This window comes from Suncus etruscus, chromosome 15 (genome assembly GCF_024139225.1).
Source record: "Suncus etruscus isolate mSunEtr1 chromosome 15, mSunEtr1.pri.cur, whole genome shotgun sequence".
Taxonomy (NCBI): Eukaryota; Metazoa; Chordata; class Mammalia; order Eulipotyphla; family Soricidae; genus Suncus; species Suncus etruscus.
The window spans coordinates 13783510-13810615 of NC_064862.1; the positions used below are offsets into that span (position 1 = coordinate 13783510).

Sequence of the window (27106 nt, forward strand, 5' to 3'; positions counted from 1 at the left end):
GGGAAAATATGCCGGGTGCACATTTTATTCAATGTATTCATTAAGATGTTTGGCTTTAAATCTTTTTTTTTGGGGGGGGGGTTTTGGGCCACACCTGGTGACCCTCAAGGGTTACTGCTGGCTATGCACTGAGAAGTCGCTCCTGGCTTGGGGGACCATATGGGACGCGGGGGAGGGGATCGAATCCTGGTCCGTCCTAGGCTAGCACTGGCAAGGCAGACACCTTACCTCTAGTGCCACCGCGCTGGCCTTGGATTTAAATCTTTATGTCGAAAACTTGACAAAGAATCAAAGAAAATCTCATTTTGTTTCAACTCTATCATTGATGTATAATATAACCTTTCATATTTAACTTGAGTTTCTGATGAGATTTCTTCTCTAGGAAAGACAGAAATATTGTTTCTTCACTGTTTATTATGGAACATTATTATCTGCGAAATGATTCCACAATTTTGACCTATCTTTGAGCATTCTTTTTCTTTTTTCAATACAACTATTTAAATATGTGTTTGCTGTCCTGTGACAAATATCCTGTTAATATCTGCAGAAAGACCCCCGCAGGCATTGTGGTTTATAGCATCATCTCTTGAATAAAAAGTGACTCCTGTTGCTTAGGATTTCCCCTTGGTGAACCTCAACTAAATCCAGAAGATGAGGGAAAGATGATTACCAATGCTCCTACTGTCTTTGTGTCCTAAGTTGTCTCACTGCTTTTGTTGTGTTGCACTGAAGTATTTATTCTGTGATGTTTATTTCCCTCTTCCCTCTCTACAGTCCTATCACACTCATCAGTATGTGGCCAGAAAACTATGAGTAAGTATTCATAGCTCTCTATGGAAAAGATGGATATCCTGATCTATCTTGTTAGCATGGGGATTTTATTAAAAGCTGATTTAATATAAAAGTTCTGCTTCCTGGGTAACAATCCAAGTGATTTGTTTGCATGGCAAAAATTATTATCTAACCAAGCTAACATTCCTAATAATAATAATAGTTCTCAAATATTTGGACATAATACTAATCTTACTATAATTTTTTTTCCTTTATAGCCCCTCACAGTCTCCTCAGTTGTTTCATGATGACACCCATTCGAGAATAGAACAGTATGCCACACGGTAAGAAATGGGTAGGAACTCTTGCCTGTACAGTCACCCAGAATAAATCTAAATCTATGTCATTCCATATAATCAGCCTACCTTGATTTAAGGATTTAAGGAGTGAGATTTCACTGGAGTTCTGACTTTGCCATATTTGTTAGTCTTTCTATATAGTTATTTGCATTTGCCAAATACTGGGAATTCATTCTACAGGAATAATTCTCAATAAAATCTTGTTGGTGAGCTCCTGAGAACTCACATCTTACAAGCCAGTTTGCGATACTGTAACTCAGTTTCAATGAATGACATTAGAGGTTGAGAAATGTTCTTTTTTTTTTTTTTTTTTTTTGGTTTTTGGGCCACACCTGGCTTTACTCAGGGGTTACTCCTGGCTGTCTGCTCAGAAATAGCTCCTGGCAGGCACGGGGGACCATATGAGATACCGGGATTCGAACCAATCACCTTTGGTCCTGGGTCGGCTGCTTGCAAGGCAAACACCGCTGTGCTATCTCTCTGGGCCCGAGAAATGTTCTTAAGAGGTTTTGCTATATTATGAATCACAACATATAATGTATGTTGACATTTATTTATTGCAGTTTGAACTCCCTTAAATGATATTAAGTATAGACTGGTCTTGATAGTGTGCATGTGTGTTTTTGTATGTGTGAGCATGTGTGTGTGTGTGTGTGTGTATGTGTGTATTGCATCTATGGTTTTCATAACTGGCTATGTCAAAACAAATAATTTGAATGGCACAAAAATAGTGACATTGAAATACAATTTGGGCCAAATAGGATTTGTGAGGAAAGGCAGGCTTGGATTATTTAATAGCATAGTCAAAAGCAATGAGCTAGAAAAGAACATGGCTCACTAAAAACTGAAAATAGAAAAAGATCTCAGCATGATAGGAAATGAGGAGAAAGAAACTGAGGTTCAGTCATGAAGTACCCACTTGCTAATGAGCTAATGAGAAGGAATTTGAACATGGGTACTGTAATCAGATTAGTTTGAGAATGAAGATTCTCTAGGATCTGGGAAATCAAGTAAGAAACTATTTTACATGGTATCAAAAAAAAGCCTACAGACCTTAAAATATTGATAACACACATTCTAAAGTGTATAATCTAATGGGAAATTTGAAACTTTCTGTTTTTATTTTTTTGACAATATTATTATTATTTTTTTGACAATATTTTAAGCTTCATAATGACTGAGGATGTACCTACCTCAAGTAAACTTTGCTTATAGCCAAGTTACTGATCTTACTTTTGTTTGTTTTCAGACTGGCCCAAATGGAAAGGACTAATGGGTCTTTCCTCACTGATAACAGCTCTACCACAGGAAGTGTGTAAGTACATCCTGAAATTAGTGCTGTCTTGAAAGGCTTGTTTTTATATTATGGCTGTCAGAGATAATATTCATTGATTGTGGCTCTGAATTTTGATCCCAATCAAAACTGATGTGTGGCTATAAAAGTGTCTACTTAGATTTTATGCTCCTAAGCCAAGATAGTATAAAATGAATATGTTTATTCATTAGTTTTATGTAAGTCAATGAAAATCACACATTTGTCAACTGATCTGTTTCAGGGAAATCACATTTTTTTTTATTTATAAAGACCATTATATGTATTCTTTCCATTTGTCGAATACTTCCTGTTATTTTCAAAAATTAAATCATACAGAATATGTGCACAACCATAAAATGCTATTTCTTCTGCTTCCTCACATTTTCTCCATAATCCTTGACATTTAACAGTTATGACCCCTCCATGCTCAGACATTTTATTCCTGACCCTTCCTTGAAAAGTGTTAACTTCTCTGCAGTATTTCACAATATTACCAACAAGAAAAAGGTCCATTGACTTTAGAGTGCTTTTGAAAACCCTTCTAGGCAGATATTTTTATCTGATGACTCCTTTGCTACGTGTAGTCTTGCTTTCAGAACTTTTTCTTCCTGGAACTTGGAATTAGTGATTTAAATCTGAATGACATCTAGGATTTCAATACTAACTTTACTTGAATTATTGAAGATTTGCTGTGGTGTATACCTGGTGGCAAGTTGTATAGTAGGCAGAAAAGTAACAGTATATACAGTTCCTAATTGTCTTATACTAAAAACCATGGAAAATACCAAGTTCAAAAAGCTTCTCTACAGGTAGATTGTCCCCATTTCAATGAAAATTTGTTTCTAAATTGCTATTTTTCTATCATTAAATGTGTTTTGCCATCATTGAACTTACAAATAAAACTTAAAATTTTAACGATTAGTATGTCAGTACTTCATAATGGTTTATGAATTTAAAATTATTATATACAGTACATGCTATTGCTACAATTTTCATTTATACTATGAGAATGGAAAAATTCCAAATCAAGATAATAGCATATTTTTAGTTTTATTTAATATTTAATTCTTCAGTTTGGTTTGTTTCGGGGCCACATCCTGTAAGACACAAGGGTTACTCCTGGCTCTGCACTCAGGAATCACTCCTGGCAGTGTTCTGGGCACCATGTGAGGTACCAAGGATAAAACTCAGGTCAGCCACATGCAAAGCATGTGCTCTATCTGTTGCACAATTTCTCTAGCTCCTAATTTACCATCATATATTTCATATAAAATATTCAGATGGCTTTACTATTTTCTATATCAACATGCTTTTCACAAATTGACAACAATCAGTGTTCTGATTAAATAATCAGATTCAGTAATCAGAATATGAATTCTTTAAAACATATTTTTTATGCCTGTAAAAGAGTAATATTCAAATTCAGTACATCCTATTTTCAAATTAGATTAAATACTACTGGGGGGAGTTGGGAATGCTAATAAATCCTACTCACTATTACTTTAGTACTAAAGTCTGAGGAAAAAAATAACCAAGTTGATGACTAGAAACTGGTACACTTCAATAGTGTATTATATGTCTACCACCCAATGGCTATTTTTGGAATTAATAGTAAAAGCAATTATTAAATTATTTATTTATTTATTTATTTATTTGGTTTTTCAGGCCACACCTGTTTGATGCTCAGGGGTTACTCCTGACTAAGCGCTCAGAAATTGCCCCTGGCTTGGGGGGACCATATGGGACAGCGGGGGATAGAACCACGGTCCTTCCTTGACTAGCGCTTGCAAGAAAGACATCTTACCTCTAGTGCCACCTCGCTGGCCCTGCAATTATTAAATTTTGATTTGTTACTAATTTGTTACTGATTTGTTACTATGGGCAAATAATTAAAGCATTTAGATTAAAAAATTTTAAGTAATATTTAAAATTTATCATGCCCTAATTAGTTCATTTCCTTTTCTATTTATTTAAATTTCTAAGTTCTTTAAATTGGTTGGAATAATTTATTACAATTACAATTGGTGGTCTGCCTCTGACTGTTCAGAAAAACTATTAGTTTGAAATTGGCCATGATGAAAGTATTTAAACCATACAAATGCCCAATGCTGCAAATTAAGAGCTTCTAGTTATTTTATTTCTCATTCTGCAGAACCTATTGTTAGTCATTTACCAGTAGAGGAGATGAATAAGTGATCTCACAGGGAAAGACCGTAAGGAGGATGCTAGGGTAGAAACAAATATTGGAGTGAACAGTAAAAGAATTTATGAGTGCTCCAGTCTTGTATTAAAACACCAAAGGGATCTCTTGAAAGGAGGAAACAGCATTATGTCTGCATAGGCAAGACTAGCTGGAGAGAAGACAGTCCCATGGTCCTTGGCATGGCTTTCACTCCATAGTATGTGAAAAAGTTGAGTGGTCCTCAAGCTTTTTAAACATGGGGCCAGTTCACAGTCCCTCAGACTGTTGGAGGGCCGGACTATAGTAAAAACAAAAAACTATGAACAAATTCCTATGCACACTGCATATATCTTATTTTGAAGTGAAGAAACAAAATGGGAAAAAATACAATATGTGGCCTTCAGGCAATAGATTGAGGAAAGAACAGTTGAGGCAAAGGGTGAGTAATCTTTTCCGCAAAGCTCAACTCCTTTGCCTGGAATAGGCTTCTCTCCCATTTCTACTTTAATAGTACTACTTTAAGAATAATTGTCATGGTAATTTTTAGTGCAATCTGAGTTAAGGAGAGCTAATAGCTCTCCTCTGTTGTGACCTACCAATTTTTTTGCACAAGAGGGAGTGGGGCTGACAGGTTTTAGAGAAAATAAGAGGCTGGCACCTTTCAGTTAACAGTCCTCTGGGTTGGCTTTTGTGGGGTTTTTGTTTGTTGTTTTTAGAGATATAAGAAATCAGATATTCTCCATGCTTAAACATTGAACGTTTCTTTAGCAAGGTAAGGTTCTGTCCAAGAGGCTGTTTTCTTCCCCTTTCAAGGCCATTTGCCATAGACAGCAATAACTCCTCCCCCCAAAAGAGCACCTTCTAATCCTTGTAACTTGTGCCTTTGTTACTTTACTTGGCAAAAGGAACTTCTTCGCAGGTATGATTCAGAGAACCTTGGGATGGGGGATTTCTGGATAATCTTGATGAATTGAGTCTATTCATAATAGTCTTTTTTGAGAAGAAATACAATGGTAGAAAGGCACTGGTGTCAGAAATGCAGATTTACAGATAGATGTTCAGCTGTTGTTTTTTAAACTGGAGGATTTCAAGTGGCCTCTAGATGCCGGGAAAGACCAGGAAACAAATTCGCCCCTATATGTGAGGTTAATTCAATAGTGTAATGCATAAACTATTCAAGAAAATCTTTTCCAGTTACTAGTTTCTGGATGTATTTTTTCTTAGGAGGTATGCTAATAAATCATTTTTGATAAGTCCAATTCTAGGAGTTTTTTTTTTCTTATAGTTTGAATTACCTCCTATACTGGGCTCAGATTCCATGAACAAGTAGAGTTATAGCCTTCCCTGTGAGAATTCTAACAAGGACTTTAATTCCCTACTCTGATCCCTATATATTTTTTAAATATATATAAAGTTAAATGTAGATACATTACCAAATTGCTTCCACTTCAGTAAGTTAACTTGACAAGTTGAATAAATATACAACTACAGTAGATATCTTTATCTCCAGTGGATAGAAACTTACTATGAGAATGACCATTTCCTCCTTTGGGCTAATGGTGCTACTTAGAATTTGTGAGAGAAGATAGAGGAACTGAACCCTATTCTTTCTTTGATTTCCCTGCTGTGTCTCATTAAATAATTTAGCATCTTGGACTGTAAAATATTTACTTCTCTTAAGAACGTGTTCTTTCTTCCTTAATTTCTCTTTGAATCAAAGTTTATATATATTAAAGGATTTGAATGTAATAGCAGAAATTAATGACCCATATTTTATCACTTTAACTTCTCCTTGGAAGTTTCCTAATATTGGTAGAATCAATGGTACCATCTCAAGAGAAAACAGATAATAGCTTCCAGTACCATCTAACCTTATCAGTTTTTTCTAAATGCAGAGTTGAGCTCACAATCCCTTTGCCTTTTCTGATTTTCCCTCAAATCTGCCTTGAAAGTATCCAACAGTCATTACTGACAGTTTTTACTAATATTGTTGGAAAAGATTAAAAAGTAATACAATATGTCTTATGCAAAAAATGATTTACACTAACAAGTTTCTAAATTATTTTTGTATTTTGTTCTCGAATTCTCCAGTTCATCCCTAGAACCCTTTGGATAGTGACATTTATTTTTTTTAATTTAATTTAGTTGAATGTAGCAGTGAAAAATATGGGGAAACTTCTCTTGAAATAAAGATGATGAAGCAAAATAAGCCACTGTCTCCTTGACTGAGCCAACTTAGAGTAAAAGCATAATTCTAATCACCATTCTCAGCTCTGCTTCTTTAATTCTCTTTGGGACCCCATGAAATGATTCTCTTGCTTTTATTCCCAACATTTTATGGTTGAAAACATGGACACCCTGGAAGGTTAAGGGGCTTGCAGGGTCTCACTGTTTCATCTCAGATTTCATAGAATGGAACAGAAAGACTATTAGGGATTGCTTTTGAGAAGATAGAATGAGGATAGGCCCAAATCATTTACATTGTGTTCATCTGGACCTCATAGAGCTCATGCCTAAACCAATCTTAATCCTGCCCAATCCTTGCCAGTACCCAGCCTCAAATCTAGATGTAATAGAAACTACTGTAACTCAACTTCTGTGTTTCGTTAGGGGTAATCTCAGTTATAGACAAGACATATTTGAGGATGAATTTTGAACTAGAGTAAATTATTCAACACTCTGATAATTATTCAATTAAAATTTTACATTTGTTTGTAAATTATTCAACAAATTCAAAAATTTATTCAACATACTCAAAGATTCAAATTCAATAAATTAAAAAAAATCTATTTAGCAAATTCAAAAATTCAACAAATTTGTTGTAAATTATTCAACACTCTTTTGACCATTGATCATTGGTCTTCTCCGACCATGGGAACTTTTCTGTTTCCCACTCATTGGTCTATGGAACAAATTTTCTGTTTCCCCTAGCTTTCTTGTTCAGTGAACTCTTACGTAACCATTCCTCATTACATCCTGGGTTGTTTCTTACCGATCTAGACTTAAATCAGTCTTACAACTTCTTTCACTTTATTGACTCCCTTTAATCCTGAAATTGTAATTCTTTATATGTTATGAGTTTTAAGTATTCTAAGTATTTTTGAGAAAGGAATTGAACAACCATATCTCAAACAGGCAGGACCTAAGGATAATCTTGGAAAGCTTCATAGCAGGAACTCAAGGACAATTCTTTAAGTCATTACCATCAGGAAGTCTCAAAAAATCTGTCATTTGAGCTCCAAATAACACTGTTCTCATACAGCAGCTCATATTGGGAAACTGGCATGGTTTCTGGCTCTGGAGCTTGGACCAGGAGAATCCATTTAAGGAAGGATATTTTTCTTAAGTTATTTCTTAGGATATTTTTCTTATGCATTGCCTACTTACAAAAGTTTACCAAATGACTCACACCTCTTTTGTCTTCTGATATGTACTGCTTTTTTAATCTAGATGAAATTTATTTTGTCTCTTAAATATAGCATAATTATATGCCACATATTGGTATTTCATTGGTGCAGACCTATATCATAGCAGTGTTTTCTATTTTAACTTTATTATGTTTAATGACCTTAATCATGTAGTTCATGAATATCTGCAGTTAAAGAGTTTATTCTTGATTTTCTGTATACATAATTAAAAACTGGATGTGTCTGCTTTTATATTTAACCTATGGCCTAACAAAAAATCTACTAAAGCATTTAAAATGAGAATGATTTTATATAGAAAAGAGTTTTTCATTCTTATGCTTCTAAAGATTGCCTTTATTCCTTTTTTAGATGCCTTAACAAAAGCATGATGATAATAATAACAATTTTAAATTCCATTTACTGCCCCCAAAGAAAGTAATCCTTGTAAATATTAACAAGAAAGTACATCCTGGTTCTGATTTTAACACCATTTATATGTCTATTTGTTTTACTTTTGTTAGTCCCCATATTTTTTTAATCTTTTTTGGGGGGGGGCCACACCCATTTGATGCTCAGGGGTTATTCCTGGCTAAGCACTCAGAAATTGCCCGTGGCTTGGGGAGAAAATATGGGACGCCGGGGGGATCGAACCACGGTCCTCCTTGGCTAGCGCTTGCAAGGCAGACACCTTACCTCTAGCGTCACCTCGCCGGCCCCAATCCCCATATTTTTAAAACAAAAAATAGTTTAAATACTTTTGAAAAAATAGTACTTTATTCTGTATACTTACAGCAATTTGTTTATCCAGCTCTTATTATTAGGCATTTGTGTAGCTCCTAGATCATAGTTATTATAAAAAGTAGTGCAATGAACATAGGTCTATAATGTGTCTTTCTGAAAGAATGATGCTGTGATCTTAAGATGAATATCAAGGCGTGGAATCATTGATCTTAGTTTTTTAATTTAATTTTATATTGATCTTCACTTTTAAATGATGGATGCTTATATATACATAGATTCCCTTGTGAAATTCTTATATGTGTTTATATTTATAGTCAGAGAGGGAAAATAAGGTTAAAAAAAGACAAGACTATTTGACAAAGAAGCCAACGAAATCAACAGATGGTTCATTTGAACCTATGTGTTAGTGGTTTTGCAAAATTTTTCTCATATTTTTCTTTTTTAACCTTATTACTTTGGTCTCAGTGCTTATGTATATCTGTAAGATATCATTACTCTGTTACAATTTCAGCTCTCATTTTGTTAGAGTGAAATGAGTAACACAAAGTTAGATTGACAAATGATGTCCAAGAATCAGTGATCTTCTCTGATATCAGGTATTACTTATAAGTTGCATAGAAAAAAAGGTTTGAAAAATATCCCACCAGACCTTTTATGTGTTGAGTCTGGGAACACTGCTCCCAAAGTTTATGTATCATTTTGCTTGTGGTACCATATTTCAGATAACCTACCAATGATGCTAAATGAAGCCAAATGAAAATGTTCTGGGTTTAGATATAGCCTGTATTCTCTAAGTGGAATATTTTTGATATGTGCATGTAAGACTATGGCAAAACATGGAATGTGTAGTATACAGTATACACAGTAATATATGCTGTTACCTGATATTTCCCAGAGTTTTAATGGAAGATCTTAGGAACTTGAATCTTTAATGCAAGTTTGAAACTCGCCCAGCTGCATTCTGATGACCATTGCTTCTACTTTCTTGACAGCCAGAGACATCAACTTTCAGATTTCACCTTCTGTTGTGTCTTCTTTCCCTAGGGAAGATGAGCATGCTCTTATCCAACAATACTGCCAGACTCTAGGAGGCGAGTCTCCAGTGAGCCAGCCCCAGAGCCCTGCACAGATCCTGAAGTCAGTAGAAAGGGAAGAACGTGGAGAACTGGAGCGAATCATTGCAGATTTGGAGGAAGAGCAAAGGTGTGGTTGACCTGGGAGAGAAAATCTGTTACTCTGGTGTAGTCTTCTAGTGACCAACCCTTTAATGAGAACTTCAACCTGGCTTCTACTCATTGGCTTTCCAGACTCTATCAAATGAGTTATGAAGTCAGAGTTATAGAAGACACTCTAATGCCTAGCTAGGGGATGGGGGCATTCAGGAATTCTAGTCAAGCATGTGCTTACAGCCAGTGTCTCATTCATGCTTGCTTATTTTACTGTTAATTTACATAGATTACCTAAAAGCAAACCAGCAAGAGCTACATTTAGACCTAAGGGACAGCTTGGCAGGGAGAGAAGACCATGTTGAGGGAAATAATCCAGGTTTTTCTTCCTGTTCTTAGAAATCTGCAGGTGGAATATGAGCAGCTCAAAGAGCAGCACCTGAGGAAGGGACTTCCTGTTGGTTCGCCTCCAGACTCCATCGTCTCCCCGCACCACACATCTGAGGATTCCGAACTTATAGCAGAGGCAAAGCTCCTTAGGCAGCACAAGGGTCGGCTGGAAGCGAGGATGCAGATTTTAGAAGATCATAACAAGCAGCTGGAGTCTCAGCTCCACCGACTTCGACAGCTGCTGGAGCAGGTGGGGAACCCAGAAGTGTTGCCCTTTTCCAGGCCATGTCTACTAACCTCATCTTCCAGGGTTTAGTCCTAGCATCTGTAGAGAGACTCATTTTCAGTGTCTCCTCTCCATAGTTGATCTCATTCTCCTTTAACATTAAAATCCATCATGGCTCTTAAGAGTTAAAGGGAAATATCCTCTAACATATATCTACATATATTATACATGGAAAACAATAATCTTCAGTGGAGATTAAGGTACAAGTAGTGACCTGAACTCTTCATGCTAACATTCTGTCTTCCAATAATTTATTTTCAAGAAATTAGGAATAGATGGGATTTAATATGTTATTATTATTTTTCTAGCACCAGGTCCTATTTTATGGCAGTGGCTTACAACCTTTCCCAATAGGGGCCCGAGCAGTATTACAATGGGTGGGATGCTTGCCTGGCATGGTGATCAACCTGGATTCTATCCCAGCACCCATATGGTCTCTGAGGAATGATTCCTGAGGACAGAGCCAATAGTTACCCCTAAGTACTACTGGATGTAGACAAGAAATTAAAAACCAAAAAGAAAAATAACTTTCCTGAAAAATACGAATACAGTTCACTCCATGATGAGTGTTTTACTATGCAGTACAAAGTAACACTTAAAAAGTGTTATCTTTCATTTTTTCCTTCATTCCTTTTATTCCTTTCTTCCTTGTTTTGTTCCAGACCTTCTCCCTTCCTGCCTTGATTTTCTTCTTTCTTTCTTACTTTATTAGAACCTACCAGATCCAGTTTATAACCCTTTAATGTGCAATCACCTGCCATTTTGAAAAGTACTCTACTTTGTGATAAAAGAAGTTTCAGAGAAGTTCTGTATTTCTAATGCCTGCAACTTGGTTACAATGGATAACAGAACAGGAAGATATCTAAGAGAGTGTCATACATAAAAGCATATAGCACACTGTTCCAAATTAAATTTGTATTCCATTTAACAATCAAATAGGAGTCATTTCTCACAAATAAAGTAATAAAGAAACCTTCACATTTGCAGTTGTATGTTGTGTAGAATTCCAACAAATAGGCTTGGGATTTGTCTCTCTGGAAGAATTCTCAGCATCAATTTTACAGCCTCTTTTGTGTTTTTTATTGGCCTATGGCAGCCCTAGACAGTGAACAGAAGACCCTTTCCTTTGCCAGAAAAAACTTATTGAATCAAAGGCAGAAGCAACTCTTTCCCTGATGATTTTCTAAAATTGAAGTAACTCATCTTTTTACAATTATTCCTCATGTCTTTGAACTTGCTATAATGTTGCAAAGCAGCATAATGTCTGCACTTACCAACAGAACAGGCCATAGATTCCCCCTTTTAGTTTGATTATACATATTTCTGCCTGTCTGACAACTTTTCAGAATTTGTGTAATGCTGCAGAAACCTCAGAGCCTCCAAATTAGGCATCATTAGAAAAATAGTAATTTCTCCAGAGTGACCCAAAGTCTGTCTTTCAAAGCCCATCACTGTGTTCAGTTTTTCCTCATTGTAAGCCCCATATACTATAAAACTTTAACTTTGTGTTGTCAATATGAAGTTTCTAGAAGGTGCCCATAAGGGATGAATTTTCCTTTGAATTATTTTCTTTAGGTAATGACATGTTAGTGCTAACAATCTAATGCATGGATAGAATCAGTGCTGAAGCAAGCTGCACTCAGAATTCCTCTGCTTCTGTATCCTCTCTGCCTCTCTGATTAGACAGAGGTGCTTAATGACTCATGTGCCTTCAGAATTGCACTGTAATGCTTGCAGACATAACTGATATCTGAAATGGCTCTGTGTATCCCAGACTGTAGAGATCTTCTCTCTTCTTAATGATTTAGTATAACTGCCTAAAGTAGATTGAAGATTTAACTCTGAGAGGGAAAAAACTGGCAAAGTTTTTTTTCAACTAAATATAGTTTTTTTTCAACTAATATAGATTTATTATGAAATGAAGTAAAGAAAAAAACAACGAAATTCTGAATTCCCTCTCCCAGTATCACACTTGGTCATCTGACCAGATCCTGTCAGTGAATTGATTTCCATGTCAAAGTATTTTATACCTGTTGGTCATTCCCTAACACACACACACACACACACACACACACACACACACACACACACACACTCCTCTGGCTTGGACACACATTACCACCACCAGTGTATAAAGAACCCAAGACCCCATACCAGACCAAGAGAATAGGAGATAAGGCATTCACTTTGTATACAGCTGACTCTAGTTTGATCCCAGCACCACATATAGTGCCTTGGTTTCCAGCAGGACTACTTCCTGAACACAGAGCCAGGAGTAACCCCTGAGCATTACATACTGCTGTTCAATGCCCCAAACTTCCCCCAAAATAAATTCATATTATAGATGTTTACATAGTTATCTCAGAAAGAAATGACTTTTTAATCATTTTTACTGAGCTACCATTATTTTCAATATTATTAATCATACTTTTCATGAATTCCAACACCAGATCCTTCACCTGCTTCATTTCAATTTACCCGTGTCCCAAGGACCCTTCCAAACTCACCCCCAAAGTCAGCTCAGTTCAGTAGACAAAAATCTTCATTTCAATAACTTGTTGATTATCTTGTTCTCTTGCAATGCTTCACCTTGCCCCTCCTTGTATAGGAGAGATTGGGGGCATATGAATGAAAACATCTTAGTGATAGTGTAAAACCAATTATCTGAATTCAAAACAGGCTGAACTGCTCTCCAGTATTTGCTTTAATATTCTCATTCATCAATGGGTTTTAAAAAGAATAAAATACATTATTGTTATAATGCCCAGAGAGGATAGAGATGAGAGCTGGAAGAACCGGCTCATGATGTAAAGTTCACCACAAAGATTGGTGAGTAGTTAGAGAAATAACTACACTATCTAGTATCATGACAATGTTAATGAGTGAGAGAAGTAGAAAGCCTACCTCAAATACAGGAAGGGGGTGGCAAAGGAAAAAGATGGGGGCACTGGTGATGGGAATGTTGCACTGGTGAAGAGGGGGGTGTTCTTTCTAAAACTGAAACCCAACTACAATAATGTGTGTAATAATGGTTTTTTAATAAAGATATTATTTAAAATAAATAAATAAATAAATAATACATACTGGTTTTATTTTTCTATTTATGGAACAATATCTTTTAAATTGTTCATTTACAAAATGAATAATGGGATCTCAGAGGCATAATCCCAATACCACACCTATCGGCGATCTAGTTTTGAAAAGGGATGGATTCCCTTTATGAGGAGCAGTGTTAGAATTTATTAAGATGAGTGAAGCATGTTTCTAAAATATTCATTTGGTTCACATAAAAAGAATAGAGCAAATAAATGAAAAGCTTATCAAGGATGAAACATACCTTGATGCATATATAATAATTCAATATAATATAACCAAATGAGTCCTTCACTGTGGCAGTCTGAATGGGAAGACCACATGGGTCTCAAGTGAATCAAGGAAGAGGAACTCACACAACTGAAGCTAACCTGTATTTGAAAATAACAGTTGCAAAGAACACAGCATGAGTGAATGACTGGCAAAGGGGGCAGGGGAAGGAAAAAAAATTCTCTTTGTTATTTGAACCCTCACTTAGTTCTCATGTCTGACTGATTCCAGCCTGAATCTGATTCTCGAATCAATGGCGTCTCCCCCTGGGCTTCACCCCAACAGTCTTCACTGAGCTATTCACTTGACCAGGAGTCGGGTCCACAGTTCCACTCTACAGGTTCGTGTCTCCCCCTTAGCCCTGCCCATGCAGCTTTGCCATTTGTTTGCTTTTTATTTGAAAATAACATCTTTATATACATGTGCTATAGGGCACTGAGGAATTTGACATTTTTCTTAAGTCTTGACTGAGTTACAAAGCCTTTAATAAAAGGCAAATGTTTTCAAATCATAAGCTACAATAGACTGGCTTATAAAACATGTAGTAGTAGTAGTAGTAGTAGTAGTAGTAGTAGTAGTAGTAGTAGTAGTAGTAGTAGTAGTAGTAAATTGAATTTTTGTTAAAGATAGGCAGAATTATGCTTTTTTATTTGCCCTAGAGATCACTGAATTTTTGTGGGTTTTTTTTTGATTCAGTAAAGTTCCTGTCTTGAATTTTGTGTGTATGTATATAAGAATAATGCTGAGTAATATTATATAAAATATGGAGCTCTTAGGGGCTGGAGCAGTGGTGCAAGCGGTAAGGTGCATGCCCGTGCTAGCCTAGGACTGACTGAGGTTCAATCCCCCAAGACAGGAGCGATTTCTGAGTACATAGCCAGGAGTAAACCTTGAGTGTCACTGGGTGTGGCCCCCCAAAAAACAAAACAACAACAGCCATAACAAAAAGGTGCTCTTAGATTCATTGGCTTTCTTTCTCCCAGAGTTTACAGCAGGTAAATACCAGAGTTACCAGGCTTGTACCTTGTTACAGCAGGAAGTGCCACTCTCACTCCCACTTGGGTTCAAGGGCCACCAGCTAGCCATTATGCATAAGGGGACCTTTATTGTTCCCAAGAAGGACTCTGTTAACCAGGTAGCAAGCATTATATTTTGCTGTCAATGAAATTTAAATTCAAAATCATAAGGACACATCCTATCTTTCAACCAAATTTATTTTATTCTTTAACACACTAAAAAACAAAACCCAAAATGTCAATATTGTTTTTATTTGATATCAATAAAAAAAACTTGTCTATGAATTAGAAAACCAAAAATGTTCAAGTAGAAAGTATATGCTGAAATCCCCAGAAAGTGAGATAGGAAAGAAAAATACATGGGTAAGATATTTTCTAGAACCCCAAAAAAATATTTGTCATGTGAAAGATGAACTACCAACTTCTACATTAAAATAAATAGCTACATTCTATTTCACTCATGTAATTTTTTCCTGACATATGAATTCTGTCAATTGAAGCATCTAGAACAGGGGTCCTCAAACTTTTTAAACAGGGGGCCAGTTCACTGTCCCTCAGACCATTGAAGGGTCTGACTATAGTAAAAACAAAACTTATAAACGAATTCTTATGCACACTGCATATATCTTATTTTACAATGAAGAAACAAAACAGATACAAATACAGTATGTGGCCCGGGGGCCAGAGTTTGAGGACCACTGATCTAGAACATTTTGAGTAAAGTTATATTGCTAATGAATTTCTGCTTAAAATAGTTTTGGCATTTCCCCCCCAACTTTCAAGGAATAGCCTTCTGTGTTGTAATTTACTATGACACCAATATTTTCTCTTAAATTTGGTATTTTGTGAAAACTAATTAATTTTAGAATCTGTTGTTTTTTTATTGGTGGTGACAGCAGCCGAGGACCTGCTGGTCCCCCCACAGGACACCAGCACGGACCTTACAGAGGTGATGGAGCAGATCAACAGTACCTTCCCATCTTGCTGCCGTAAGTAGTGATCACTCCTACTCTGTGCTTTCCTCCATCTCTCCTCGCCTTGGTGAGGCCCTTTATGTCTTTGCAAGCACACAATGACTAGTATTGAAGCTGGATTGAAAATTATTTGAAAATCATCAAACGTTTCCACAAGGAGACCTGGAGGCCTTAGATCAGGAGGACAGTCTCATACAGGCCTGCTCTAAAGTTCTTATCAGTGATAACATGAAAACAGATCAGCTAAGTCTATTTGTAAAAAGAATTTTACCTCTTCCATGCACGCCACAACCAGACACTTTTGTCATTTCAAAAAAGGAGCTCTGAAGTGTCTAGACAGGCCTGGAAATCATTTGTTCTAATGGGGTACAGCCTCTTTTCTTTACATTTCATTCTCTCACATTAGCAGATAAAGGTAAGGGAAGGAATTCCCTTCATATTTTTTGCTTCCCTTCTTTTCTCACTTTTGGTTTCTTTTCTCAACTGAAATGATCACAGAACAAGGTTAAAACAATTTAAAGCATCACAGAATATGATTCTGTGAATGTTCCAGGTGAACACACAGGAACCAGAAAATACACACACACACACACACACACACACACACACACACACACACATACACACACACCATGATTCTTGTTTATTGATTATTTTCTCCTGAACACACAGGAACCAGAAAATACACACACACACACACACACACACACACACACACCATGATTCTTGTTTATTGATTATTTTCTCCTGAACACACAGGAACCAGAAAATACACACACACACACACACCATGATTCTTGTTTATTGATTATTTTCTCCTGAACACACAGGAACCAGAAAATACACACACACACACACACACACACACCATGATTCTTGTTTATTGATTATTTTCTCCTGAACACACAGGAACCAGAAAATACACACACACACACACACACACACACACACCATGATTCTTGTTTATTGATTATTTTCTCCTGAACACACAGGAACCAGAAAATACACACACACACACACACACACACACACACACACACACACACACACACACACACCATGATTCTTGTTTATTGATTTTCTCCTGCATTTTGCCTTTAGTATCTTTCCACAATTTGTAATTTCTGCTGAGCTCTAAACAAAATCCCTTCTTCATTTTAAACTGAATTCCTTTTATTTATTCATACATACTACTTATGTTGCAATGCGATTGTGTTTTACTAGTCAAATTTTAATTTCTTTATAATAAATATTTCTGTAATATCTATGTAATATTGAAATGATAAAATAAATCTAATTTGATATGCATTATATGTGGTATATGCAATATATATTATTTATACTATAAGTAATATATATAATTTATTATTATTATCATTGTTATTATTGGTTTTGGGAACCACATCCAGCTGTGCTCAAAGGTTATTCCTGGCTCTGAACTTAGAAATCAGCCCTGGCAGGCTTGGGGAACCATATGGGATGCCAGGGATTAAACCTGGATTGGCTGTGTGCAAGACAAATGCCCTATCCAACGTACTATCATTCTGGCCCCTAAAGGCCGAGTTTTCCTTTCTCATTGTTTTCCTTACTCGATTTAAAAAATAATCTAAGTGAAGCAAAAGACACTGTAAGGAATATAAGTTAATAATATACACTGCTTTCATGTTTAAAGTATCCTTCAGTTTGTCCTGGTCTACGGTTTACAGAATGCCACCATTATCAAGAATTGAAATATAACAATTAAAATTTTTAAATCTGAATTTTCATACTATTTGATATGGCTTCCAAAATACGTATTTATATTCTGAAGTGTTATTTTGGGGCTATTGCTTATAATTTTGCTTCTCAATTTGCTGAATCAGATCTATTGCATGTTTATATTCATACTCCCCAAAAGGACACATGTGTCCTTATTTATTTATGTGCATGAGCTCTGACTTTTATTTCAGATGTTTTTTGGTACTGTACCCATCTGTGCTCAGGGATTATTTTTAGCTGTATTCATGGATTCACCCTGGTAAGCTGGGGAGTAGGAATGGGACCTACATGGGAAGCTAGAAATTAAACCCCTATTGACTGGTACAAGGTTCATTCCCTATGTGCTCTGCTATCTCTCTAGTTTCTAACTTCTTTTTACTCTAGAGCCTCAGAAATGCTCAAAGAGGTTCAGTTAAAACCCATTTGCTAGTATATGATTAAACATATAATTAAATGGTTATCTTGTAGATTTTAGTATCATGATGAATATTTTCAATTTAGAAGTTGGTAGCGAGAATTAAAGTGAAAATGTGTTTAAAACTATGATTTCTGGTGGATAGAGTATGTATAATTTTGATATTTCTGGGACTGGAGCAGTGGTGAAAGCTATAAAGCTGCCTTGCCTATGCTAGCCTAGCACGGACTGCAGTTCAATCCCCTGCTGTCCCACATGCTCCCCCAAGCCAGGAGTGATTTCTGAGCGCATAGCCAGGAATAACCAACCCTTGAGAGTCATCGGGTATGGCCCAAAAAAACAAAACAAAACAAAAATTTGATATTGACATATCAATAAGAGATTTCATCATAATATTTTAATTGCTAAAGCAGTTACTTAAATATTCACACTATTTTTATTGTCAGAACTGTAAAAGTCTGGTCCATATAGAATTTCAGAAGAGAATATAATTTTTATGTAGAAATAATCATAGAGCAAAATATGTATTAAGAACCTATATATATCACCTCTTATGATATTCTCTAAGGGCAGATACATAATTCTGATTGATCACAATTTTTTAGCCATTAATAAGAAGCATTGATTTTTAGTAGATATATATCTTATTTGGGACCCACGTCGCAGGTTAAAACTCATTATTGCGGTGGTGTCCTCTTTCCCTACCTTTCTGATTTGTGCGGTTGGGTTATGGAGTCCCAAGATCTGAAATCGATGTTGGCTCTACATACATGTTTATGCACAGATACTATAGTGTGTGTAGTTTTCAGTGGATAGGTGTTACTGATTGTCTGTTAATTTGAAGAGCGCAAGTACATCCATGAGAGAAGTAATGACTATGTATTTTGCAATCCTTCAGAATTTAGATTTCATTATCAAATGTTTCCTGTATGCTTAGATTTGGACTTCTCTTTTTGCTATTTATGTTCTATCTTTTGTAAAAATGATATAAAAACATCTAAGATGGAGATGTTACTCCATAAAAAGAGAGGCTTACTTAAATCTTAGTTGAAATATTGACTCATATTTTCAAAATTCTTCTACATTTATTCAGTCTTTAAAAAAATCATGTAGAATAGCATACCTATAGATTTTGTACTTTTTTTAGAATGAAAAAAGTTAGTAAATGATTATATTTTTTGATTGAGGAAGTTTGATTATTGAAGTTTCTCCAGATTGTGCTCAAAAGGTTCTGTAGGAATCATTTCCTATATTGTCCCATTTAAGTTGCTCTGTTACAGCTATTTTAATAAAACTCTACCTTTCCAAAGCTTTCTGGCCACCTTTAAAGAATTTCTTTATGTAAATCCCACTGGCAGTCCCCCAATGTTGAGAAAAAAAATCTCTTGAGCCTCTATAACTAATGAGAACTTAAATATTTTTGTCACCAGAATACAATGAATGGATCTGCATGTTAACCTTAGCTTTTGATCCTTTCTGAATTAAAAATTAGCATGGTCAGACATGAATTTTTACTCTTGGCAATCTCAGGACTAAAATGAAACTGTATTCATTAACTAATTGCATGAATTGTCTTCTAACACATGACACTTTTCCCACAGTGTCTTGTATATTGTTGCACATAACACTTTAAAATTCCTCTGTCTTGAACTAATATCCTAGTTGGTCCCAATGGTATTCTGGATTTACAGTCTTTTAGCTCTTCTTTTAATTATTTATATTGCGTTTCAGAGCAAAGAGACAGGCATTTCCATATATTTCTGGCAGGCATTAATGAAGTGACTTTAATTGTGCCTATTAAACAACACACATACTAAAATTTCTACTGACTGTTATAACTCTCCTTTGTTGGTTTTATTCCTTTATCTCATCCAAATATTCAGCATATTTGTAGTAAGCTGAATAAATTTGCTGACTTTAAATAGAAAATGCTGCTTAAATTACTTCTAATATAGCAGGGCACATTTTTATTTCACTATAAACTGCCTGTGTTTACTAAACTTGAGAGATATTCATCAGAATCCTAAATTATGACTCAGGATGTCAATCAAATGATAGAACATTTGCCTTATATTTGTGAGGCCCTGGTGATTTGCTTCCTTCATTCTGCCCACCCTCTCCAGCATTTGTCCTTGAAAAGACAACAATAACAACAAATTCAAAACCTACAAAACAGTCAACAATGATTGACTGATTTTTTTTTTTTTTGCTTTTTTGCCTTTTGGGCCACACCCGGGTGATGCCAAGGGGTTACTCCTGGCTATGCGCTCAGAAATCACTCCTTTTTCTGAGTACAAAACATGAGAGATGAAATGCGGAGAAAGATGACAAAGCAAACATCCTATAAAGATTTGCTCATTTATATCCTTGGAAAGTCTATCAAATCACTTTCTTTGTCCTATATAATCAAGAAAGAATGGAGCTATCTTAGTAGAAAAACAAATTAGATACCAGAATTAGAACTTTGCTTATTAGTCAATGGAGGGCACAATGATGAGGCGACATACAAGATGGCAAAAGATAAGACCCTTTACTTAATTCAAATTTATTTCTATCTTCTTCATTGGGGGTCTTGTAAACCGTGGATAACAGAAACTAGACTCAGGTCCCTTCATCTCTCCAAATCCCTTTATGTCAGAATTTGTTCTGTTCAGTAAAATATATAGAACTCATTCTGTTCTCACTCACACATAAATCAAATACATGCCATGATTTCCAAAATAAGAAAGTTTGAATTGTTATTTTAACTTAAAATTCACAGTATGTTATATTATTTATTTGGGAGATCTAGTATGTGGTTTTCTATTTGGGTGGAATGTTTGTATCTTAATTATATAAGATATAGAATTAACTAGGAAACAACCTTATTAAAAACATAGCCAAGAAAAAAAAATCAATGCTAGCTATTTTGTTCTTTCTTATTAGGATCCACTTGACAACTAGGCATGAAACATTACAAACTATTTGCATGACTAGAAGGGGAACCAGAAAAGAACATTAACAATTTCTTTCTTATTTTTCTCTCTTGCAGCAAATCTCCCCAGCAGGCCACAGGTAAGAGTTAATAAATTGGTTGACTTGACTATCATTGATCACCATTGGCATAAACAATTTAGTCCCATTGATTTTAGATTTGAGTGCTACTTTATTCCCCATGTAAATAAAATCAATTAGTAAGGTAAGCAGTTTGTCAGTCTGAAAAGAGAGCTCCCTTCTAAGCCAATTCTTACAAATATCCCCCCAAAAATCTTTTTAATGATATCCTACTAATGTTACCTGAATAGAATCAGCTTGTCACAGATATCTACTTAAGATTGCTAGCTGATTAGGTCAGGAGAGATAAAATAGAAGTTAAGTAAATGCCTGAGAAGCTACTCCCTCTAACCCTGGCATCATATAACCTCCCAAGCTTCACTGGAGATGAGCATTGCTGGGAGAGGCATTGGCGACCCTTAGAGCACCAAAGGGTGGCCTAGTTAGCATGTCAGGGTCTAAGCAGCACCACACCCTTGCACTGAACTGCTGGCCCAGTTGACCAAGAATTATAGGGAGAGGCCTCTGGGCTCCTTGAGCACAGCTTGGTAGGACTCCCTCCACCCAACCTCCCAACCTAGAGATTGTTGTTACCACACACTGACTTAAAGGTACAAAGCTTGGTTTGTTTCTTGAGGGTCAGAAGAGTTTGCCTATTCATTTTAAATATTCTGCCGAGAACTGTTGGCAGCCTCAGGCCTTTTAATTTTCTATTTGCCAAGTTCTCTTCCTGGTAATCAGTGCCTCAAGATCACAATAAGTTTTTGGAGAACATTTTTTTTCATAAACTTTTCATGAACTTGTTTATTTTTCTATTTTACTTTTTTTTGGGGGGGGGGCCATATCCAGTGTCACTCGGCTTATTCCTGGCTATGTGCTCAGAAATCACTCCTGGCTCAGGGACCATATGGGACACTGGGGATTGAACTTCCGTCCATCCTAAGTAGCCACATACAAGGCAAATGCCCTACAGCTATGCCACTGCTCAGCCCGATCACTTGTTTATTAGTAATTTTTTTGAAACTCTGGATCTTCTGATTGTGTTAGCATCTTTTTTTGTTTGTTTGTTTGTTTTTGTTTTTGGCCACACCCATTTCATGCTCAGGAATTACTCCTGGGTAAGCACTTAGAAATGGCCCCTGGCTTGAGTGAACCATATGGGAAGCGGTGGGATGGAACCGCGGTCCTTCCTTGGCTAGCGCTTGCAAGGCAGACACCTTACCTCTAGTGCCACCTCGCCAGCCCCTTGTGTTAGCATCTATTTGCTGTGAGGACCTTGAGTATTGAAAAGAAACACAGTTTGTCTTGGCAAACTGGAAAGGAGATAAAGGGGTCTGATTTGGGCAAACTGAAAAGGAGACAAAGAGGTCTGATGTGTGTAATTGGATGTGCTGTGATTACTGATAGGAAGAGAGAACCAAGAAACACTAGTTTTCTTGTGACTGCATCTGTTATCATGAGAACTGGGAACCAAGGCTTCAGGAGAGGGTGAGGAAGTGTAGGTGGGGTCTCTGAGGTCTCTGAGTGAGAAATTACGGGAGAATGCCCAGACAGTGACCGGAGAGGGCATGTCAAATAGAGGGGACTAGCAGTTCTGCAAAGGCCCCTAGCTGAGATGCCTACTCATGGAGTTGAAAAGACCAGTCTGTATGAACAGCTTGTCTTCAGTTCATGAATGGGCTGGTTCATGAATCAGCATGGGCATCAGAATGGCTCAGAACAGAAATTACACTCCCTTGTGAAAATCTATGCTAATGTGTATGTTCAGAAGCCTCTCATGTATGCATTTATACTGTAATTAGTGTATTTTCAGTCCCTGAACATCCTTTCTGTTTAGAAGCACAGTGTTATCTCCTGAAAGAGATGATGGACATATTTTCTAGTGTAAAAGAAAAAAAAGGAAAAAAGAAATAGATCATCTTAAGAAATAATTTCCTCAGGGCAAGTAAGCTGGAAAGGTAGAGTGGTTGTTAGAAGATAGGATGACTGAAAATGGAATGCTAAAGAATTCTAGATACTAGTAATGATCCATATTGGACCTTTCAGTGAGTAGCTCAGGTGGGTGGAAGATGGAATGGTTGTGAGTTTAGTACATTCCCTGAGAGATCAGGTATGGTAAGAGAAATCAATTCTACCTGGGTTTAGATTTTTTTTGCCTTTATGTCAACACAGAATAAAGTAACAGCATTTTGTATAAGAACTAGAGGAGAGTGATAGCTGTATACAAGTTAAGCATTCTACGCCCATGTGCAGATACAAGTGACCTTAGAATGAAATATTCCAAGCTGCTTTTGGAAGCTGATTTATAGGATTTTCTAACATTTTTTGTTTGTTTGTTTCTTCAAGCTAACTCAGCTTGGGCTAAAGATTACTTGTAGGGTCCAGTCAAAGAGGACTTTTAGGGGCCGGGCGGTGGCGCTAAAGGTAAGGTGCCTGCCTTGCCTGCGCTAGCCTTGGACGGACCGCGGTTCGATCCCCCGGTGTCCCATATGGTCCCCCAAGCCAGGAGCAACTTCTGAGCACATAGCCAGGAGTAACCCCCGAGCATTACCGGGTGTGGCCCAAAAAAAAATAAAAACAAAACAAAACAAAACAAAGAGGACTTTTAGCCTGGGCTAAAAATTGTGTCTCTGTTTTATCACAGGATCATTTCTGGTGAGCAACAATCCCCAGAGTCTTGAACATGGATCTTGTCTCACCATTCAATTATTGGGTTTTGAATGACATCCCAAATTTAACACCAAAGGGTTCCCTTCCTACCCAACCACCTACCTTAGAGTCAGTCAGTAGAGGATAGTACCTCAAAGAACAGAGAGGCCAGTATTTAGGGATATTTATTTGTAGAATACTAAATCACCAAAATTTAAGATAGCTGATAACCAATGGTCACTAAATGGGTACAAAAGAGTAGGCAATATACTAGTGGAAGAAAATTCCAAATTGAGTATTTTAGGAAGGGAAAAATGAAAATATTCTGAAAGGTGCAGAGAACTAGGAGGAACTGAAACTTCTATATGGAAAGGATAAGAGAATAAGAGGCTTATAGGGCCTTGAGTCTTTAACTGACACCCTCTGACTTTGTGACCCTTGTAAGTAGATCCCAGCATAGGACTGAGACCTGTTAAAATTATCAGGGTGTCCTCTCTGCAGAGCATATACATAGTGGGTGCTAGCCACTGATTGATTCACTCAGAAGACAAAAACCTATCCTCTTGACTCGGCTCTAGCCTCCACCAGAGAAAATATAACTGGGTTTCTCCATCAGCTGCAGCCATAACTTGACTTCTTTATGAGTTATAAAAATCTCATGCTCCAGAAGAAAAGACATCTGCTAGTAAATGGTCTCCTGTAAATACAACAAAATTGAGTTTGACTAGTTCTGAGAGAAGCATTTGTGTTTCCTTGAGTTGACAGGCCTCTGCTACCTATAATGCTTAAGGAAAATGTTGTTGTGACTGGTATTTTCTCTTTCCACAGGCAATGTGAAGTGTTCATCCAGCCAACCAACATTTCCTGACTAACAGTATTGCCCTTTTCAACAAATGCCAATTCCAAGTTCCATTTAACCGGAAGCTTCATGGCTCCTTGAACCATGTTGATGAGCATTGACTGGGTGTTTGGCTGAAGGAGTAAAACACTGACTATCCAAAGAGAAAAAGGATATTTTGTTTATATAGTAATCATCTATTATTATTTTCTTCCTCCCTTTCTATGCAACTGTAAATTAATGAACAGAGTGGTATTTGGAAATGGTAATACATTTGTCACTGATTTGTATACTGTATACAGCATTGGGAAAGTGGGTGGGGGCTTTCTAATACAATACCATCTTTTTAATAACCATGACAAAAATGTGTAAGGATTAAAAGAGAGTTTTACATTTTTACATTCCTTCATATTAACCTTGTACATTAACTTTATTTCTTTGACTCTTTCATCATTATGTTTTGGTTATTTATAATACAGCAACCACATGACCAAATAGATTGACTATGTTTGTTACTTTGATTTGGCCAAATTATGAAGTTCATATATTTCAATTAAATATTGTGTATATGAATTAGACTACACTGTTTATACTATTTAATTTTATTTGACATTATTCACTCACTTTATTTTTAAAAAACACTTGGATAAACACATTAAAAATTCTGTGGGCCTAACTGGTATTTCTTTTGGGATTTCTTTTTCCTGCTTTTTATTTCCATGTTTGATGTAAGTAGGTTCTTAATTACTTTATTTATTTCATGTCCCATGAAATTGATGATTGTGGACACTTAAAGCAGGATGATAATAATAAATCAATGAATATTTTACCAAAGGTGCCCATTTAAACATAATTACATTTTGACACATATAAAAAGGAAAAACCAAATTGGAACAATCTCTTCTCATTCCCAGCTCTTAATTTTTATCTCTAAACAAATAGCCCACCCTTATCTAATTTAATACCAGAATGCATCATCACCTTTGGTTCTCTTTGAAGAGAATTGCAGTATTGCTTATGTTATTTAAACCCTTTATAATTTTTAAAACCCAATTATTTTCTTTTGAGGACAGACACAAATTTAATGCATGTTTCATTTTACCCTTTGGGTGAATGAATACATGATTTATTACCCTTCATTTGTTCAGTACATTTGGGAAGGATGTTTATCAGAACTCTACATCACTTCTTTTACAGAAGAGTGAAATTAGCATTTAAAGGCTAATACGCCTTCCTGTATATTTGAATGCATTTGATTAAGTATGTAGTTTAGCTTCTGATTTAACATTAAATGATTTCATTGGAACATGTTATGTAATTACCAAACATAGAAGAGTCTCCAAAAAGTGGAAATTATATGTTTCAATTCACTAAGCATAAGTGCTTCTAAAATATCAGGGTGTTTTAACTTTGGGTTCTCTTGAGCTCGGATATGTCCGGAAGGAGGCTTGAAGTTTGGAATTGCTATTCTTATATACTAGACTGGGTGGGTTGGGGGGCAAGGGTATCTATTTGCAGCATAGATATTTTGAGAAGAAGAAAATTGTTTTATATAAGAAGAAAGCCATGACCACCTTTCTACCTCAGATCCATCTTCATCCATTGTGTTGGAAATAGCTTTATGCCATGCAGTTTGCAAAATCTAGAGCTTTTACCAGGCCACATCATTCTGGAGAAAACCACCTACTTAAGGAAAAGAAGTTCCCCTGAATTTTGTTGTAGATTTGGTGTCTTCCTTGTTCTTCCTTTGAAACGTTCTGTATTTTTTCTGCCTGTATTTGTGTGTGACATGTCCTTTATCTACTATTAAAGAAAAGCTACAGTAAACACTACATTGTAACCTTCTGAGTAATAATAAATAAAAGAAATATATTGCCGTAACAACAAGGGGAAATAAATATGTAGTGCTCTTGAAATATGTGGTAAAGAACTAATCATGGTCTGTCATCTAATCTGGCTTCATGTTGTATTTTTCATCCTGAATAAAAGTAATTTTAACACAAGATGACATGGATATTCTTTGACTATGTTCTACAATTGATTCTGTGCCTTGAACTTACACTTAGGAAGATAAACTATAAACAGAACCTGGTTCATAATAAATCTACACATTTTTTCATGACTTCTCTCATTTAATTCTACAATTACATGAGAAACTAGAGCACTAATTCTCCCTTCCCTGTGTTGTTTTTCTCTTTTCTCAAGATATGCATATATGTTTATAAACAGAATTTATTTTCAGGTAAATGCTTATTGATCAGTAAAACAAGGCTGGATGTTAAAAATATACTTGAAGCCTACTGAAAACTTGTTTTTAACATAGGGACTTGGGGTTTTGTGTTTTGGGGGGTCTTGTTTTTGAGGGAACAGATCCACAATGTTTAGGGTTATTTCTGGCTTTGAGCTCAAGGATCACTCCTGGCGAAGCACTGTCAACAACATT

General features: G+C 36.1%; 1 protein-coding gene across 1 annotated transcript in view; it reads left to right on the plus strand.

The window, feature by feature from the left end:
* The window catches only part of UTRN (utrophin), a 576171-nt gene extending 549505 nt beyond the window's left edge, over positions 1-26666 (plus strand). The window contains 9 exon segments of the mRNA XM_049789386.1: positions 775-813; positions 1050-1115; positions 2380-2445; positions 9820-9978; positions 10341-10581; positions 14212-14320; positions 15893-15985; positions 21175-21197; positions 24654-26666. Coding sequence (XP_049645343.1) covers positions 775-813; positions 1050-1115; positions 2380-2445; positions 9820-9978; positions 10341-10581; positions 14212-14320; positions 15893-15985; positions 21175-21197; positions 24654-24662 — 805 coding nt within the window. The 3' untranslated portion in view covers positions 24663-26666.
* Positions 26667-27106: the final 440 nt, after the last annotated feature.